The sequence below is a fragment of the Carya illinoinensis genome, chromosome 2 (assembly GCF_018687715.1).
Source record: "Carya illinoinensis cultivar Pawnee chromosome 2, C.illinoinensisPawnee_v1, whole genome shotgun sequence".
Classification (NCBI taxonomy): domain Eukaryota; kingdom Viridiplantae; phylum Streptophyta; class Magnoliopsida; order Fagales; family Juglandaceae; genus Carya; species Carya illinoinensis.
Genome location: NC_056753.1, coordinates 30,866,046 through 30,882,231, shown reverse-complemented (window position 1 = coordinate 30,882,231; position 16,186 = coordinate 30,866,046). Strand labels below are relative to the sequence as shown.

Here is a 16,186-nt window from a genome sequence, read left to right as displayed (position 1 = left end):
ATTTAATAAATCTCTGATAAAACTAAGGTTTCATTAGAGCATTCACAATGATTGCTTTATCTTTATCCTTTAAAATATATCACCAAATTTCACTTTTCTATGTTATATACTAACTTTTATAATATATCATACATAAGCTTATTTATTTTTTCTTTGTATCATTAAAATAATAGTTTTTATTCTTCTTAAACATTTCATTTCTACCAATCAATTTGTAAAATCCATATATTTTTTTTATATTTGCAATATATTATTATATATAATGTAATATAATTCAATCCTATACACATAAAATAAAAATATATAAGTCACATAAAATCAAAATATGAAAAAATTGGATAAATAATATTTCCAAGATAGTTTTTTGAAAAATAAAATAAAATATAGGTGTTTTAAATGATGAACAATAAAAAGAATTTGTATTGAAATGTAAAAAAAAAAAAAAAAAGTAAAAGGAAATGATGGAGTAAATGAAGTATAAATAATTAAAAAAAATTATTTGAATGATGAACAGTATCCGCTACATGTAGCGGGAAACTGTAGTGATTTGTATTTTACAAATTCTTTTATATAATCGGATGGAAATCATTTTATGCATAATTCTTCAAATAATTTACATTTTTTGTATTATACATAACTATTGAGAATGCTCCAAAGTTGATCAAATGGGGAGAAAGACCAAACCAACCACGTACATTGTCCTGTTTAAGTTAAAAGAATGAAGTCTAGGTACAATCAACAATAAAAGAAACACAATCACATTGCCTAATTTTCCTACTCGTAAGGTTTTTTAAAGGGTGCCTAAGGTGCTGAGGGATATTGAAATTGCAATCAAGGTCACATGGGTATTTCAACTGTTAAATATCTTTCAGAAGGGAGGGAAGTCATGACAAGCTTGACAACCTTGTTATATTTACTAGGATAAAAGAATAGAAGGAACAGCTTCTTTTTCATTTACTCTAATTTCAGTAAGATTACACGCAGCAAGCTAAGAGACATTAATTCGAAAGTAAAAGGACTTTTAGAGAGTTTGGAATAGATCCCTCAGATTGTAAGGCCCTACAACACTGTTGGTGTTGTTTGCCCTACCCCACATTTCATCTGCAAATTGTTTGTGGACCCTTTCTGTGAGATGGTAAGAGTCCCAAAAAACATGTTCGTTGGGATTCTCACAGAGTTGGAACTCTTTCACTAGTCTTTTTCCTCCACAACTGAACACTCCTTTGAACTTCCCTGTCCCACAGCATGCTCCTTTCCCTTCCTTGAAACCTTGTCAAAAAACAATTTTCCCCATTCAACAATTTGCAACTTCAAGAAAATGAGAACAGAAAAGCTATCTTTTTCTTTTGGCAGCAGCTAGCAAGATGTAGTTTTGTATATTGGTAATGGCTGAATCTGAGAGATTAGTTCGGCCACTTTCTCATTGGGTGGTTTTGCTACAAGGATTGGCCTGTGAATTGCGCTGCTCTCGCCCAATTATATCAGGGCTAGGCAGTGCAGCTTGGCCTGATGAACAACGAATCCAGGGGTTGAAAAGAAACTGGATTTGTTATTTATGTTTTTATTCGAATTTGAGGACGTCAAGTAAAAGAAAGATAAACACATAAATTGAGTTATACAGTTCATTGAGCATTTAATATTGTCTGAATAGCCTACACAGACAATAATAAATATTGGATGCCTTCAAGCTCATGCATCTATCTCTGTTGCACTTAAACTATTGAATTCAGACAAAACCTGGGTAGAATTAGACATTGCTGACCACCTCGCAGGTTGGAGAAAAGAGATGCTGAGAGATGTGCATGTTACATACCATATTTTGAGGGATGATTCATTCTCTGTCTGAGACTGACGTTGAGGTTGAAAATTGAATATTTAAACCCCTTCAAGTGTTTATCTAGTTTTTGGAGGAGCTTAGACAGAGCTCGATTGTGCAATTTTGCCAGTGATGAAGCTTCGTTCAAGCAGTTACCATTGTTATCTGGATTGATGATTCTGATGCCAGGAAGACAGCCCACGGGTGGCAAATTGATAAACCCAAATTTTCTACCACCTCTGCTATATATATCCTGCCAAAATGGCAATAAACCCAAATGTTACTCACAACTTGAAGGATAAACTGTTGCAATTTTGGGTCATAGAGAAAAATATAACAAGAAAGCTTACTTTGATGATGGTTGTCAAGTTGCCAATCACAATTCCAACATATTCTGATTTGGAAAAGGTGTCCAGTACCGTGGAATTGGATAAGAAAAGACTCATATAATCGTTGGTCCCAATGCTAAACAAGTAGACAGCTCTTGATAACATCATTTTGGCTCCAACATTGCCCAACTTGCTTTTCAACCAAGTCATTACCTCCTTATAGTAACTTAGCTGCGTTTTAAGATCAATAACCTGCAAATTTTAGTAGCACTTAAACCCGGAGACTCATTTAAACAAATGACAATATTCACCTGTCATAATGAAACATTTCATTGTAATGATTTGTATCCATTAGACTCATTTAACAGAGATCATTTTCAATTGTCTATTCGAATTGTATGCTTCTCGAACTAGTAAACTCCACCTGTGTCTATCTCTCTGCATTAAACAGAAATTAAACTTTACATTGTATTATATATAGGATGGGTCCACACTGAGTATTTTTTATACGGACGTTGAAAAGCTGTAAATGGGACAGCTAGTAACCCCTTTTGGGCCTCACTTGACGTTTGACAAATCGAGTGTGCACTCAGAAATTGTGGCCCAAACTATTAGAAGTGCTGAAAAAGTAAAACTGGCTTGTAGCCCAAAAAAAAACAAAAAACAACAGCTTACATTACCACAGATTTAAAGTCAACATCTGTGCCAGTCTCTCGATCGAATGATTACACGATGAAACTAGAAAGGTTGTCTTCTTGGAAGAGCTTGAACTAACACAAGTGGATCGAAAAGGTCTCCCTTTGTGAAGCACATTCTAACTCTCAATAAACCAGAAGAACTTGCAAAATAAACTCATATGCAAATGCCATTTATGAAAGGAAGTTACATATGTATATATATTTCTCTAATGTGAAATGTGTACGTACCGCACCTTGAAAGGTTTCTGCTAGAGCTCCCGCCCCAGCAGATGCAAAATTCACCCCGTTGAAATAGTGAGGATTCCCAGGTTGTAGAAAGGATGGAATCAATGGCAACTTCGCATGTTCAGCTACAATATATATTGAAGGACGAAAAAAAAAAGGAGTATTCTTTAAGCATAGAGAATATTTGTTCTTTGACCAAAACAAATTTGTACAAGCAACAAAGACATGATATGGTTTGAAAATTTTACCGATGAAATCTGATACCAAACGGCCATCGGAAAACCTCCCGGTTGGGAACCTGAAATAAGTTTCTCCATAAGGCCAGAAATTAGCTTGGTCGAGGGTTGTGGTGTTGATGTAATTGTTGTTGCCTGCATCTAAGAAGGAGTCACCGAATATGAAGAAAGCAACTTGTTTTCTTGAATGCTCGGATCTACTCCCGCAACTCGTTGAGATGAGGATCGCTACATGAACAGCCATAATGAGAAAGACAGAGCTAGGCCTTGCCATGGCTGACATCCTTTGCACAGTTTCATTTATCCCAGAATGTCTGTAATATATGACCACCCTTTGATTGCGTATGCTTTTGAGTGCAGTGCAAAGTTTGGAACAGTGGGATTGATTCGAATTTTCGCATGATGCATGCTTGGATATTCAAGATGAAAACTAAAACACGTGCATCTCTGTAAAGAATTGGACGGTAAGTCAAACTAATCTAAAGAACTTGAAAACGTCAACTTTCCTATATTTTTGGCTCAAAATTCAAAACGCTTGTATATATAAGCTGCATTTGTTTGAAGACAGCGATTAAAAATTAAGCCAGAAAATATGCACGAACTAAAATACATGAAAAGATTGTTCTCAATTCAGACGATGCATGCCTGGTTTTCAAACGTGTCAAGTTGAATAAGTTTGTGCTACGGCTGGCATAAACATCTTGGCAGGAATTGCATATAGAATATTTGACATTACCAGTACTGTGGATGTTGGTTCAGTGATGAGAGATTAAATTTTTATTTGTTTTGGCGGATGATATGTCATGGATTCCAAGCATTTATGAACCCAGATGATTAGCAAATAAGACTCATTCTCATTATCTTTGTTCATTAACTTTTTTTTAAGGGGATCGATGAGAATCTAAATTTATAAGCCTCGATCAGTTATATATGACGGAAGAAACCATGGAAACAGAAGTTACAAAACACCTTGAGATTATAAGAGAACCAAACCCAAAGTGTAAAGTGAATTAAGACCATAAGTGATAGAGCTAAAACTCTTAATCAAAGAATTATATATATATAGAATCATAGCTTTGTACTTACATCATAACACCAGCAATCTGCAATCCTATTCTATCTAATCTCAATAAATCTGTTATCTCCTTTTAGAGCTAGCTCAAAATATGTCTGATGTCCCTTGGCAATTTCTTTAGCAAGAAAATCATCAACTTGATTTATTTTCCTATATGCGTGCCCAGAAATTAAAGTACCAACCTTTGTCGAATGAATGCTCTTGCGTTACACTCAGACACAGTGCCAACCTTTCATTGTCTTATTTAATGAGAAATTGATCGTAAATTAATTGTACTTCAGTACTCTAGCTAATCCAATGGAGACTATGAACGAAAGTCCAATGATATTTATGAAGCCTCGACCATTCCCATCATGGCTAACCATTGAATAATTTTAAGTCTAATTATTTTACATATATAATTCATAGGAAGTGTTTTCTAGGTTTCACATGTGGCGCCATCTGGTAGCTAGGCCTTTTAGGTAATGATTTATTGTTTGAACATGCAAAGTGCTACCGACTTGAAAACTTGAGTTCCTTCTTGACCTAATGGCAGAGAGTTTGAAAGCAAATATATATAAGCTGCAACAATAGATGTATATATAATTGACTGCCAAAGCATAAAGCTCATGTGTCCTTGGCACAATCGATAAATGCATGACTGAAAAGGGTACGTTGATCAGATGCACGGTTTAGGTTGTGTTTTAAACTTTTGTGCACCGAGTTCTTGAATATTGATTCCAGAATACAGTATAGTACAGAGTATGGAACAGAAAAATAATTTGTAAAAATATTAAATAGACAAGTCTATAACGGATTTTTGTACAAAAATGGATTCTATTTTTAAAAAATATAAAACAAAAATGATACATTTTTAATGAGACTTGCTTTTTTACAAAGGTATTGCGCAAACCTATCTATTTATAACTAACATTAGGAATTTACTGATGTTTATATGTGAATTTTTAATTTTCACAGTTAGAACATGCCACAGGGCATGCATGAGCATGAAGTGGAAAAACAAAAAAAAAACAAAAACAAACTAAAGATGGTACAGTTTCCCATATAAAGCATAATTTTCCTTCACACAATCAATAATTTCATGACTTGGTTTTTTTTTTTTTTTTTGTGTTCTTGGAAACTGCATACGACAATACCGATTTGAGAATATTAAGCATTAAGAGCAAGTGGATAGACATGCTACCTAGTTTAACAGGATAATTTTCCTTCCACTAGATAAAGGACATGACCTCCAACTAGCCGATTTCTTCTTGATATTCATTACCAAAGGCTCAAGCTAGCATAGATGCTAAAAGCCTCCCATTAAGCACTGGTGCTCCGAAAAAGAGAGGCTTCTTTATACCAAATAGCAATATTCCAGAAAATTATAGACTTTTCTGGTAACAGAAGTTTGAGAGGGAAAGTGTACATGAGTTGAAGAGTACTACTGCTTATGCATAGACGATTTTTCACTGATTTACCCACATCTCAATCGAAAATAACTTTAGTACTGAAAATTATCTCCACATGGCATGTATATAAAAGAAATGCATGGAGAATTATGTACATGATACGGTTCACATCCTGAGGCTTAAAAGATCCATGAAGATTATTCCAACTTCCAAGTGCATGGGCTTGGCTTCTTCCTAGAAATATATATAATATATATATAGCTCGCAAGTCATTAGTGACTCCCATGGCAATAATTACAGTGCAACAGTAGAGACAGTGATGGAAAGTGCAAGAAGACGAGGCCGGAAGTTGTATGTATCCATAGTTGGATTTGACAACTGACATTAAAACTTTTAGAGAGGCATCATATCATAATCTTTTATATCAGAATTGACCCTCAAATGTGGCTTTGGCTGTCTTTATGCGTATAAAGCTAGCGCGCACTTCCTGAAGATAAATTTGGAGTTGGTTGGAAAAGAAGCCTGAAAAACGGAAACCATTGATAGATCATAGATATAATGATCTTAATTGTTATGGTATCAGTGAAGCTAGCTGCGAAAACAGAAGGAAAGAAACACATACGAAGTGATGATTTTGAACAACCCTTTTGGCTTCAACTTCGTCTTTTAATGCAAGCTCCTTGTAGTCAATGTCTATGTCACAATCTAGGGCAACCTACAATAAAAGATTTGGCTTATAATTAAGCTAAATGTGTCCTTGAAACGTCATTGATTTTTGGGAGTTTGATGGCCTGACAGTACAAAGTAAATCGCATTAAAAGAGTAAAGCTTTATTTTGCCAAAACGAGATACGCGACAAACCTTCATTCGTAACAAAGTCATGTGAAATACCCATAGCTGAGCTCTAACATCACCTAATATATTCATCTCAATTATGTCTTTCCCTGCAACAATCTGGCTGAGGTTCACACAATGAAACAGAACCCTGGTTCGCACACTGACATTGTTGCTGTGAGCAGGCTGAAAGAATCCTGGAACTCGGATTGCTCCTATTGGCAGTCCTTCATGATAGACACTAAGCCGTGAAGGACTGTACCTTAGGCCAACCTTGTTAGGATTTTGAGCATTCAGGGTCAAAGTCAAAACGGATGAAACAAACAGGACTGAACCAGAATAAGTATCTAGCTCATACCAATCCATTCTTATTGATTGGAAGGAGAAAACAGGCTTTTCAGGCTTCAAAAGGAAAATCACAATTAATGTAGCCATCCCGACTGCCACAACTATAAACATGATGAAGATAAGAAGAAAGCAGCAGCATCTCTTGAAAGAACACTCGTGCCAGAGTTCCTGGCAACAGAAACAGTTTGAATTTTGCCTTGGAGCATCCATGCATGAAAGAAGGCCATCATCTTGGAGTTTAGAGGCTGATCAAGTACTTAAACATTAATGGGAAATCGTTCATAATTTTAAGCGGTAATTGCTTCAACGTGAAGGTGGAATGTGATGTCTTTCTTTTGACTGTAGCATTCTATAATTCCTTTTTTATATAGAATGATTCCAAAACCTTTCAAATGTTAACTTGAGCTGGAAGGAATGGTTTTCTTCAAACCGATTATACACTTTTAGAATTCGATCGACTTTTGCTAGACCAACAAATATGTGTCGTATTACCAACAGATGTGTGTAGGATTTATAAATAACTGATCAGCGAACATCAAATCCAGGTGTCCATAGGGCTTTTTAGGCTCTTCAAGGTGGATTTAGCTCCTCTAAATTTCTTGCTCCGAGGCCTAAAGCTCTTGGAGAAAAGTAGACGCATAAATTGAACTCTATAATAATTATATTTATCTAACTGATTTTGTTCGAACATCATTAAATATTATAAAATCTATTTTATATGTCTATCTTTTAGTTCTAACTTTACGTCTTAAAATCTATTTTTTGTGTCTAAGAATATCTAAGATATTTTCAGAATATTCAATTATTATTAATTATTTTAAAATTAATTTTTATTTACTTTTTATTACTATTTATTACTTTTCATTACTATTTAATAATTTATTATTAATTATTTACTATTATTCACAATTTTTCAACACTTCTCAATATCTAAACGTGCCCGTGATTTAAATCCTTACCTTTAAAATCATTGCCAAAGCTAGTAAATGGTCAAAGCATGCCCTTATTTCCCAAAAGAATTTCACTCAATCAGAAAAGTAGCCTAAGGAAAATTTTGAAAACACGCACCCCATCAACAAAACTAATGCAATCTTCGTGCCTAATTATTAGAATTTAGTAAAATTCCCCCATTCGGTCCCCTTCCTAGTTCCACAGCCGTATACTTCTGCGGAAGACAATACCCGTGATTGGGAATTTGGTAGGATGTGCTCAGCAGTCGCACGACTCGAACCACCCGACAGCCAAACTGCTCCTGGACACCGTGTGCCAACCAACCCCGAGTGCCTCCCCCCGCCCCCCGCCCCCCACGTTCGTCTTTTTATTTGTTTATTTATTTAGTATAACTGTAGCTACTACGCACAGGAGCAATATAGGGTCATCTGCCTAGAAATTATAAAATTTATGATCCCAAAGATCTCTGAGTCTAGGGTCCTCAACACCTCAATTTTGGAGCCAGACGACTAAACATAGGAGCAACTTATCGACCCTTTTCCCATGGCTGCAAAACATCGACCTCAGTGTCTGCCACGTGGTCATAGATTACGTGTGGCACTAGCACGTGTCTATAGGTAATAATAATTGTGCAAAAATTTTAGTTCAATTCTTTTGCGTATTTTTTTTCTACTCTAATAATGTGATTAATTAAATATTAAAAAAATTAATACAATTAATCATATCAATAAAATATATAAAAAATATATAATTATTTACCTAACTTTCCTAACAGTTAAGATGGCCTGGGAGTACTATAAAACCAATCTCCCATGCTGTGATGCTGCTGCATACACAACGAAGATGGCAAGGTCGGTCCATGTCTCCCTCCATGTGCAAAACTGATGGGGGTTAATTATGTCGAGAGATTAATTATAACTGAGACGAAGAAGTTTCCGACTAAGAAAAGGTTTTGCTACGATGATTTCTGTATACTTTCTGTGCAAACAAAAGTCGCATTGTCTCTCAACAAGGAAATTGAAATTGAGGTGAAGCAACAAGTATATATAGAAACATGTGAAGGAAATTCGACCATAACTGATGGCAAAATGCGATTCGAAGACTTATAATACGATATTCAAATTTCATAATCTGCGGCCAAACTAAAGGAAATTTCATGGTAGCCCAACTAAAGACCTTAAAAGTCGGGAAGGAAAGTAACATATGGTTAAAAGTCCCTATCAGAGTGAGAAAAAAATAAAAATGCAAAGGACCATTCAAAGCAGTAGGTAATCTACAAGAGACACCAAAATATCAAATTAGCAAAATCCAAAAATTGATGGCCGGCCCCTTGTAGAAGACACAAGAAGCAAACAAACACCCAAAGTTGACATTTATCGAACGGGTTTGGTAATTTATCACAGATCACAAGTCATAAAATCAGTACAGATATCGAGTCCCAAATTCAAAGTCTTAAAGGTAAAAGGAACCTAAATACCTATATACTCCCCCATACAACAGAAGCTACTTCAATACATCTTTCATAAAAGCCAGAAGCAGAATCAAGCTCGTTTGTACTCCATCTCCATCAAAGATGATGACACCATTCCTGTAATAAGTACAGTTAAGATCAAGATAAAACTAAGCATTCAAGGATAAATGAAAGGGAAACGAGACAACGAGACAATAACATGCAAAAGGACGAAACATACTGACATGAAGCCTTTATTTACATACTAGCAAGCATGGGAGAAATTTGCTCAGAATATCCCCCCAGCCATAACTGAGAGGTCCTCAAAGCTCCAAAGATCCATTGAGTTCCCACCATCCTGAGTTGGATCTCCACTAAACAATGTCTCAATGGAGGCATCCCAGCTACCCTCGAGATATGGCAGCTGAAAATTCATCTGGGACTCAAAAGCTGAGAGTTCCTCAGACAGTGTTTTGGCAGTGTTGTTCTCAACAGACACAACGTTCCCAGACTCAGACCTCAGTTTCTTCTTTGGACTCGCGTCCTCCAAAAATTGAGATTCTACCCCTTCTATGCTAGCTGAGAAATCAGACGTGATTTCGGGTGTCTTAGAACCCTGTTCTCCCCACACCAAGTCGGAATAATCAAAGCTGTTACTCCCCTGATCTGAATTAAAGTACACGGGGGTGGTACCAGAGGAAACATGAAGGGATTTTCCAACATCTTCCTTGACAGGGATGTGATCCGTATATCCATACTGGTTGGTGAAAGGCTTCTCTTCCATCAAACACATGGTATAGTCTTGATCGTAGTTGTTGTTCATGGAATCAAAATTTTGAGAGTCTAGGGGAAGTGGCTTCAGCAGATTTGCCTTTCCAGATCGCTTTGAAGAGGCACGGGCACTCTCATCAGGGAAATTCACTTTAGCTTTCTTACCACGAATTTTCCGTGCCTCAGCATCATAAGCTCTAGCAGCTTCTTCGGCAGTGTTAAAAGTCCCAAGCCAGACACGAACACCCTTCCTTGGATCTCGGATCTCCGCAGCCCACTTACCCCATGGGCGCTGCCGGATTCCCCGATACTGATTCTTCCTCTTTCTCTTTGCGGATTTCTCCGCTTGCCCATTGGATTCCACAAATTTTATAGTCTTGGATCCTTTAATAACAAGAGAAGAACAGATGAGTCATCAACAATCACACATCACTCTATAAGAATAACATGGCAAGGCAAAGAATCAAAGATTAAAAAGCCTAGCAGGGAAACTCCTTTAAGCATTGGACATTGAGGTCACACATGCATGAGCTAAGACGTGACTCAGACTTAATAATTGTACAAAAGCACTAACCAATAAGGGAAGGCATCATCAGATGAAGAAGAGAAAATTATGAGTATCACACACAAAATAAAAAATAAAAACAAGTGATTTATACAGTTCATACACAGACTTCCAATTTTCTACTAACCAGCAATATAAAGCAACTTCAACAAAGATAATCAATCATCAGTAGAAAAAAGAAAGGAAAAAGAAAAGGAAAATTAACCTATGGGTGGATTTTTTTTTTAACAATTACATTCTACACTTCAGTTTCTAGCGTGTATCAGGTAATCCAGAGTAACTCCTAGTGCAAAATCAAACCAGACCAGAGATGTCTAAGCCAACAGCTCATCCTAAGCCCAGCCATTCACCACTAGGATGCACCTAGGGAGTTAAAAAATATAACTGAGCAGCAGGGTAATAGATCCTGATCAATCTTCATCCCATACGATATAACAACTAATGAATATATAAATAATTCAGTCTCCTAATATTAAACCAAACATGATCCTCATAATAGGGCGACCAAAACAGGGGCAGGAGAAATTGATATATACTGACTGAAAATCTAGAATGAATAAAATTGATTCATTGTTTGATAATTAAAAGATAGAAAGAGTATGTATCTTGAACGAGCAACTATTCCAGATTTGATATCCCAAAGATCAAAACAAAAAATAGAATTGTCGGTATCGCAAAAGAAAAAAAGGAAAATAACTCACAGATCAGACATCTTTCTAAGAAACAAAAAATAATTCATCTCCTTGAGTAAAACCTGTGCAGCTTTCAACCCCAAATGTTTAGGATCAAATAAAAATATATACGTACATGAATATATATATATGCACATATAGTTCTTCATGCGTTTCTCAGAGACCCAGAATCGCAGTATTTTGTCATATAAATTATCACTGGCAAAAATATTTAAGCTATTTTCACAGATGAGATAAAAGTTAGCACCAAGGGGCGAGAAGTGAAGGGAAGGGAAGGGGGGGGAGACGGGAATTGGCAAATCAAAAGACAACTTTCTGAGAAGTTGGGCACTGATTTCAAAAGTTTAAAATATCATTCATAAATTCGATGCTCAATTGTTTAACCAAGAAAAAAAAACAAGGATTAATAGATCCATAAGAGATAACATCCCCCTTTCAACACCAAAACATGTTACACTGAAGATCTCTACCCCAACGATAAACCATAATAAATATTAATTTAAAAGAATCATATAAATCTTATGTTAAAAAGCAAAAAATAAGAATTTGCAAAATTGGCCCGCAAAGCATTAAATCTGACTTTATTTCTACATATGAGTCAAATTACCACAGACATCTAATTCATCATCCACAAACACGTCAAGAAACACACAGAAATATACAAAATTCTGAGAATAAACACAAGCCCTTCCACATCAATCAAAAAACCCAAAAGATATAATTCGAGATCACCAAAATCTAAAAATGACTTGTAGATTTACAGACCCATATTCATTTAAAAAAGTACAAAGAAAAGCTTACTTCAACCGCATATGATGTGTCAAACAAACAGATGATACTAAAAAACATTAAAAATGTTAATTTGATTTACAGAACCAGAAATCCAGAATTGATATAAACTAAAATCAACCATTTATTAACCCAAAAAACGTGTAAAAACAAACAAGCAACTCTGAGGGGAAAATAAAAATTACTTTTGTAATTAAAAAAAAAAACATGAAATTTGATCGGGAAAATCGTAAAGCTACGATATTTCATATAAACAAAATCATAAAACTAGGACACCAGAAAGATAAAAAGTTAATACCAGAGTCACGAGCAGCAGAGAAAGCGAATGGTTTGACATCGACGTCGACGACCTCCTCCTCGTCATCGGCTTCAGACACGTTGTCCTTGAAACCCTGAAAATCAGCCTCGAAATCGTCGTTGTCATCGTCGAAGAGAGGCTTCGAGAAACACTTCCCTGGAGCCCATTTATTAAGATCAGGCCAGGGGTTGTCAGCCGCGACCCGCCTCGACCGGCTCGGCGGGATGAAGCCGGAGATGATAGCTCCTCCACACATGGTAGTTTTCTTTTCCTTTCTCTCTTTTCTCAAAAAGGACGCAAACGAAAAGGTACCTCAGAAAATGTCGGATTTGTGATCTTTCTTGGTCTGGAACTCAAGTGCTCAGTAGTTTTTCAGAGAAGACGAATTGGAGCGGTATATAACATGAATATGAATATATATTCGGAGCAAAGATGGTTTTGGGGGTGGGGGGGTTGGCGAGCTGTGATTCCAATGAAGTGTCACTTGACGTTAATAGCCTTCTTCTGAGATTGAATTTACGGTTCCACGTTATATTACTGTAGTTAGTAGTACTGTAGCTTGTGGCAGACAATAGGATGGTCACGTGTACATAAAGTGTTTGTCACGTATTTGTTTCTGTCAACTATTTTTCTTACCAAGAATAAGAATAATCTTAGATATTGGAATTTGAGTATACTTCTGAATTTCTCGTCGCCGTGTAATATCTGGTAGATTATATATTTAAATATTGGCAAGTTTCTATTTACATACCATTCTCGATTGTTTAATGATAAATTTGTAATTTTATTGAATTTGTATGTTATTTTTATAAATTTTAAATCTAAATAGTATTGATATAATTTTAAATTGTAATAGTCATCTATATAATTTTAGTTGTTTTGTAATTTTAAATATGTCTCATTATTATTATTTTTTATTATTAAATCTCATTCTTCTTAACAATTTATCTATTCTTATTTGTTTATTTTTATTTTTTATATGTCTCAATTCAAGTTTGTTATTTTATAAAGCTACAATCCTTCCTCACACACATGCACATATATATTTACATACACAAAGACATTCATGACACACACTTACATATATATATGTATTATTTTATTAATTATCAATTTATATACTTAAATATATATAGCTAATCTCGAAATACACGGATATCGAAATATTTTACTTCAAAATATCGCGATGATTATAAGAACGAGATTTGAAACATTGTATATAAATCCTACGTATTCTCTTTAAACAAAGTGAGAACCACTATGAAAAAGTTTGTTTCTTCACGTATATTTTAATTCATTTTAATAGAAGACGTAGGACTTACATACTATGTAAGTTATTTTCCTTGTTCTTTAAAGAATTACGTATTATACATCCAATTATTTTTTATTTTTTACCAAATGTAAACTCAATTTGATAAAAGGAACCTATTTTTAGTGACCCTTACGGAAGTTAATTAATGAATGTATTTCTTTCGAGCTACTACTACATTTTTCGTGCATTCCATGAACAACATTGATCATGCGTCTCTCACTTGCAAGAGAAGGAGCTTGAGTGACAACTTTCGACAACGAAAAATACATAGACTTTGAGTTTTGCTTTTCATCATGTATTAATAGTAATCACATGTAGCAACTCGACCTGCTTATAGAGGTTTTGTGGTCAACCCGATCCAAAGACAATGACACGCCAACCCGACCTAATGAATGCGAGTTGGGTCATACCCTTTTTTTTTTAAAGAAAAAATAGAAACGTGTCAAAGGCATGTATGATTGAAGACTGAACAGTCTATGGCCTTCACCTAACCCATTTGCCTTTACCCATCAACAATCAATATCACTTCAAATGGTCAATGCATGTTTTTGCAAGCTTCTCAAAGTATAAGTTGTCTGCTCAACATCATATTCGGATAACGAATAGCAAAAAAGGATAGCCATTGAAGATGTTCCATTGATATTAGAGATCGTTTACCTTGGATTTCATAATAGCAGATGAGTCTCCATTGTGAGATGGGCATAACAACTACAAACCAAGTTGGTGTCTTTCTATTGTCATTCTTTTTCATTTTTTGTTTACTTTATTTGTTTTGCTATACAGCCAATTTAATCACACAAGGCCAATCCATAAAAGACAGCCAAAATGTGAAATCAGAGGGTGAGAACTTCGAATTAGGATTCATCAACCCTAAAAATTAATTTGCACGATATGTTGGAATATGGTATTCCATTCTGAAACGATCTGTGATATGGGTTGCAAACAAAAAAAATTATGCACCGGATCTAAGGAAGAATAGAACGGTAAAAAATGAGGAGCAAGATGATGAAGAGATTGGGGAAGGCTAGCGGCTAAGGTTTAATCTGCTACAAGCTTAAGTTTAAACGTGAGACAGGTTGCGCAAGTTGGAACTCATGTTTAACAGGTTCGATCTGAAAGTCAATCCCAATTGGTTTTATTAGGCGGGTCGTTCGGGCAGACTGGTTTACGGTTTTTCTACATAGGCCTAATCACATGCATACAAAAATGCTTCTAATTGATTGAGAGTTAGGACATATATAGATGAATATAAAAAATGTGATTAAGATTCATGGTTTCTTGTAATGCGTTAGATTATAAAATTAATTTTATTGTAAATTTGATCTAACGTATTATATAAAGTCACATCAATTTGTAAACTTAATTTTATATATTTTTTTAACGATTCTTTATATATATACATATTGTTCTAAATATTATCTAGTTATTATTTCGAACCACCCCAATTTACATTGCAACATTAATTCTTGGAGTCGCAAACAGTATTTCACTAACCCTTATTTATTTGGCCACAAAAGCTTATACATAGTTGAACATTTTGGCAAAGAGATGGGTATATCTTCAAATTGCTTTTAAATGATCAAATCATGAATTACTGCTTTAGTACCGTTCATGCACTTGCAGTACTATCAGTCACTGTACAGTAGAAGTGACTGGTAGATGCATTAAAGCATGTGTAGGTGCACTGGTTATCCAAATATTTGGAGGTAAATATTGTTGACCTTTGGTGTAAATTAGCTGGAGAACTCATGAAAAGTTGAAAGCACCCCGCCTGGCCTTACACGTTTAAAATAATTTCATTAATTAAATGCCAAGTCACATCATACAACTTCAATGTAACTTATAATTAAGAAATTAATCAAGATTAGGTTATAAGAACAGTAAAAAAATAGAATATTTGATCCTGTGCGTAGAAAAAATATATTATTTTTTTATTTTAGATTTTAACGTCTCAAATTGATTATATTAATAAAATATAAAGAAATAAATCGATAAATTAATATGATTTGATGTGAATTATAAAATTTTTTATTATAAAATATATTATATAAAATTATATTAATTTTTTAACTTTATCGTATTTATTTTAAGAAAATTCACAATTAACACGAAAAATGATTAATTTGAAACATGTGAATATTGTGTATACAACTTTGCTACATACAATCGCCACATGCAGTTGGCGTGCAGTCGGTTATACAGAATAAATAAAAAAAATTATAAAATTTTTTTTTTATATTCAAGAGGATCTACATAAATTATAAAAAGTTATAAAAATAATTTTTTTTCATGTAAGTTTTATATTAAATTTTTTTTAATAATCGACTGCACGCTGACTGCAAAAAATATTTTTCTTGTGTATAAGAGATTTTGGTAAAGAAGAGATCATGCGCGCTCTGGAAAACT

General features: G+C 34.7%; 3 protein-coding genes across 6 annotated transcripts; all 3 read right to left on the bottom strand.

The window, feature by feature from the left end:
- Nucleotides 1-930: 930 nt before the first annotated feature.
- On the bottom strand, nucleotides 931-7,752 carry LOC122300878 (GDSL esterase/lipase 5-like). Of its 2 annotated transcripts, XM_043111817.1 has the most exons (8): nucleotides 6,963-7,752; nucleotides 6,632-6,877; nucleotides 6,393-6,485; nucleotides 3,317-6,292; nucleotides 3,072-3,193; nucleotides 2,167-2,397; nucleotides 1,814-2,069; nucleotides 931-1,269 (listed from the first exon to the last, which is right to left on the bottom strand). In XM_043111817.1, the coding sequence occupies exons 4-8, from the start codon at nucleotides 3,585-3,587 to the stop codon at nucleotides 1,022-1,024; spliced, it is 1,128 nt and encodes a 375-aa protein (XP_042967751.1). In that variant the 5' UTR covers nucleotides 3,588-6,292; nucleotides 6,393-6,485; nucleotides 6,632-6,877; nucleotides 6,963-7,752; the 3' UTR covers nucleotides 931-1,021. The 2 variants fall into 2 exon arrangements, with proteins under 2 accessions (XP_042967751.1, XP_042967750.1); XM_043111816.1 differs by having other exon boundaries at nucleotides 6,632-7,752.
- On the bottom strand, nucleotides 6,230-7,039 carry LOC122301885. The gene is made up of 3 exons (XM_043113247.1): nucleotides 6,632-7,039; nucleotides 6,393-6,485; nucleotides 6,230-6,292 (listed from the first exon to the last, which is right to left on the bottom strand). Exons 1-3 carry the CDS (start codon nucleotides 7,037-7,039, stop codon nucleotides 6,230-6,232), a joined length of 564 nt encoding a protein of 187 aa, XP_042969181.1.
- Nucleotides 7,753-9,250: 1,498 nt separating the features above from the next.
- LOC122300879 (ethylene-responsive transcription factor RAP2-12-like) lies at nucleotides 9,251-12,886 on the bottom strand. Of its 3 annotated transcripts, none has more exons than XM_043111818.1 (3): nucleotides 12,469-12,886; nucleotides 9,595-10,508; nucleotides 9,251-9,491 (listed from the first exon to the last, which is right to left on the bottom strand). In XM_043111818.1, exons 1-2 carry the CDS (start codon nucleotides 12,722-12,724, stop codon nucleotides 9,643-9,645), a joined length of 1,122 nt encoding a protein of 373 aa, XP_042967752.1. In that variant the 5' UTR covers nucleotides 12,725-12,886; the 3' UTR covers nucleotides 9,251-9,491; nucleotides 9,595-9,642. The 3 variants fall into 3 exon arrangements, with proteins under 3 accessions (XP_042967752.1, XP_042967755.1, XP_042967753.1); XM_043111821.1 differs by having other exon boundaries at nucleotides 9,599-10,508; XM_043111819.1 differs by having other exon boundaries at nucleotides 9,620-10,508.
- Nucleotides 12,887-16,186: the final 3,300 nt, after the last annotated feature.

Coding starts and splice junctions, on each gene's coding strand:
- LOC122300879 (XM_043111818.1), bottom strand. CDS start 12,724: ATGTGTGGAGGAGCTATCATCTCCGGCTTCATCCCGCCGAGCCGGTCG. Junction 10,509..12,468: donor CTCTGCTGCTCGTGACTCTG/GTATTAACTTTT, acceptor TTGTTATTAAAG/GATCCAAGACTATAAAATTT.
- LOC122300878 (XM_043111816.1), bottom strand. CDS start 3,587: ATGTCAGCCATGGCAAGGCCTAGCTCTGTCTTTCTCATTATGGCTGTT. Junction 3,194..3,316: donor TTTGGTATCAGATTTCATCG/GTAAAATTTTCA, acceptor TATATATTGTAG/CTGAACATGCGAAGTTGCCA. Junction 2,398..3,071: donor CAGAAACCTTTCAAGGTGCG/GTACGTACACAT, acceptor TAAAATTTGCAG/GTTATTGATCTTAAAACGCA.
- LOC122301885 (XM_043113247.1), bottom strand. CDS start 7,039: ATGGCTACATTAATTGTGATTTTCCTTTTGAAGCCTGAAAAGCCTGTT. Junction 6,486..6,631: donor TGACTTTGTTACGAATGAAG/GTTTGTCGCGTA, acceptor CTTTTATTGTAG/GTTGCCCTAGATTGTGACAT. Junction 6,293..6,392: donor TTGTTCAAAATCATCACTTC/GTATGTGTTTCT, acceptor TCCGTTTTTCAG/GCTTCTTTTCCAACCAACTC.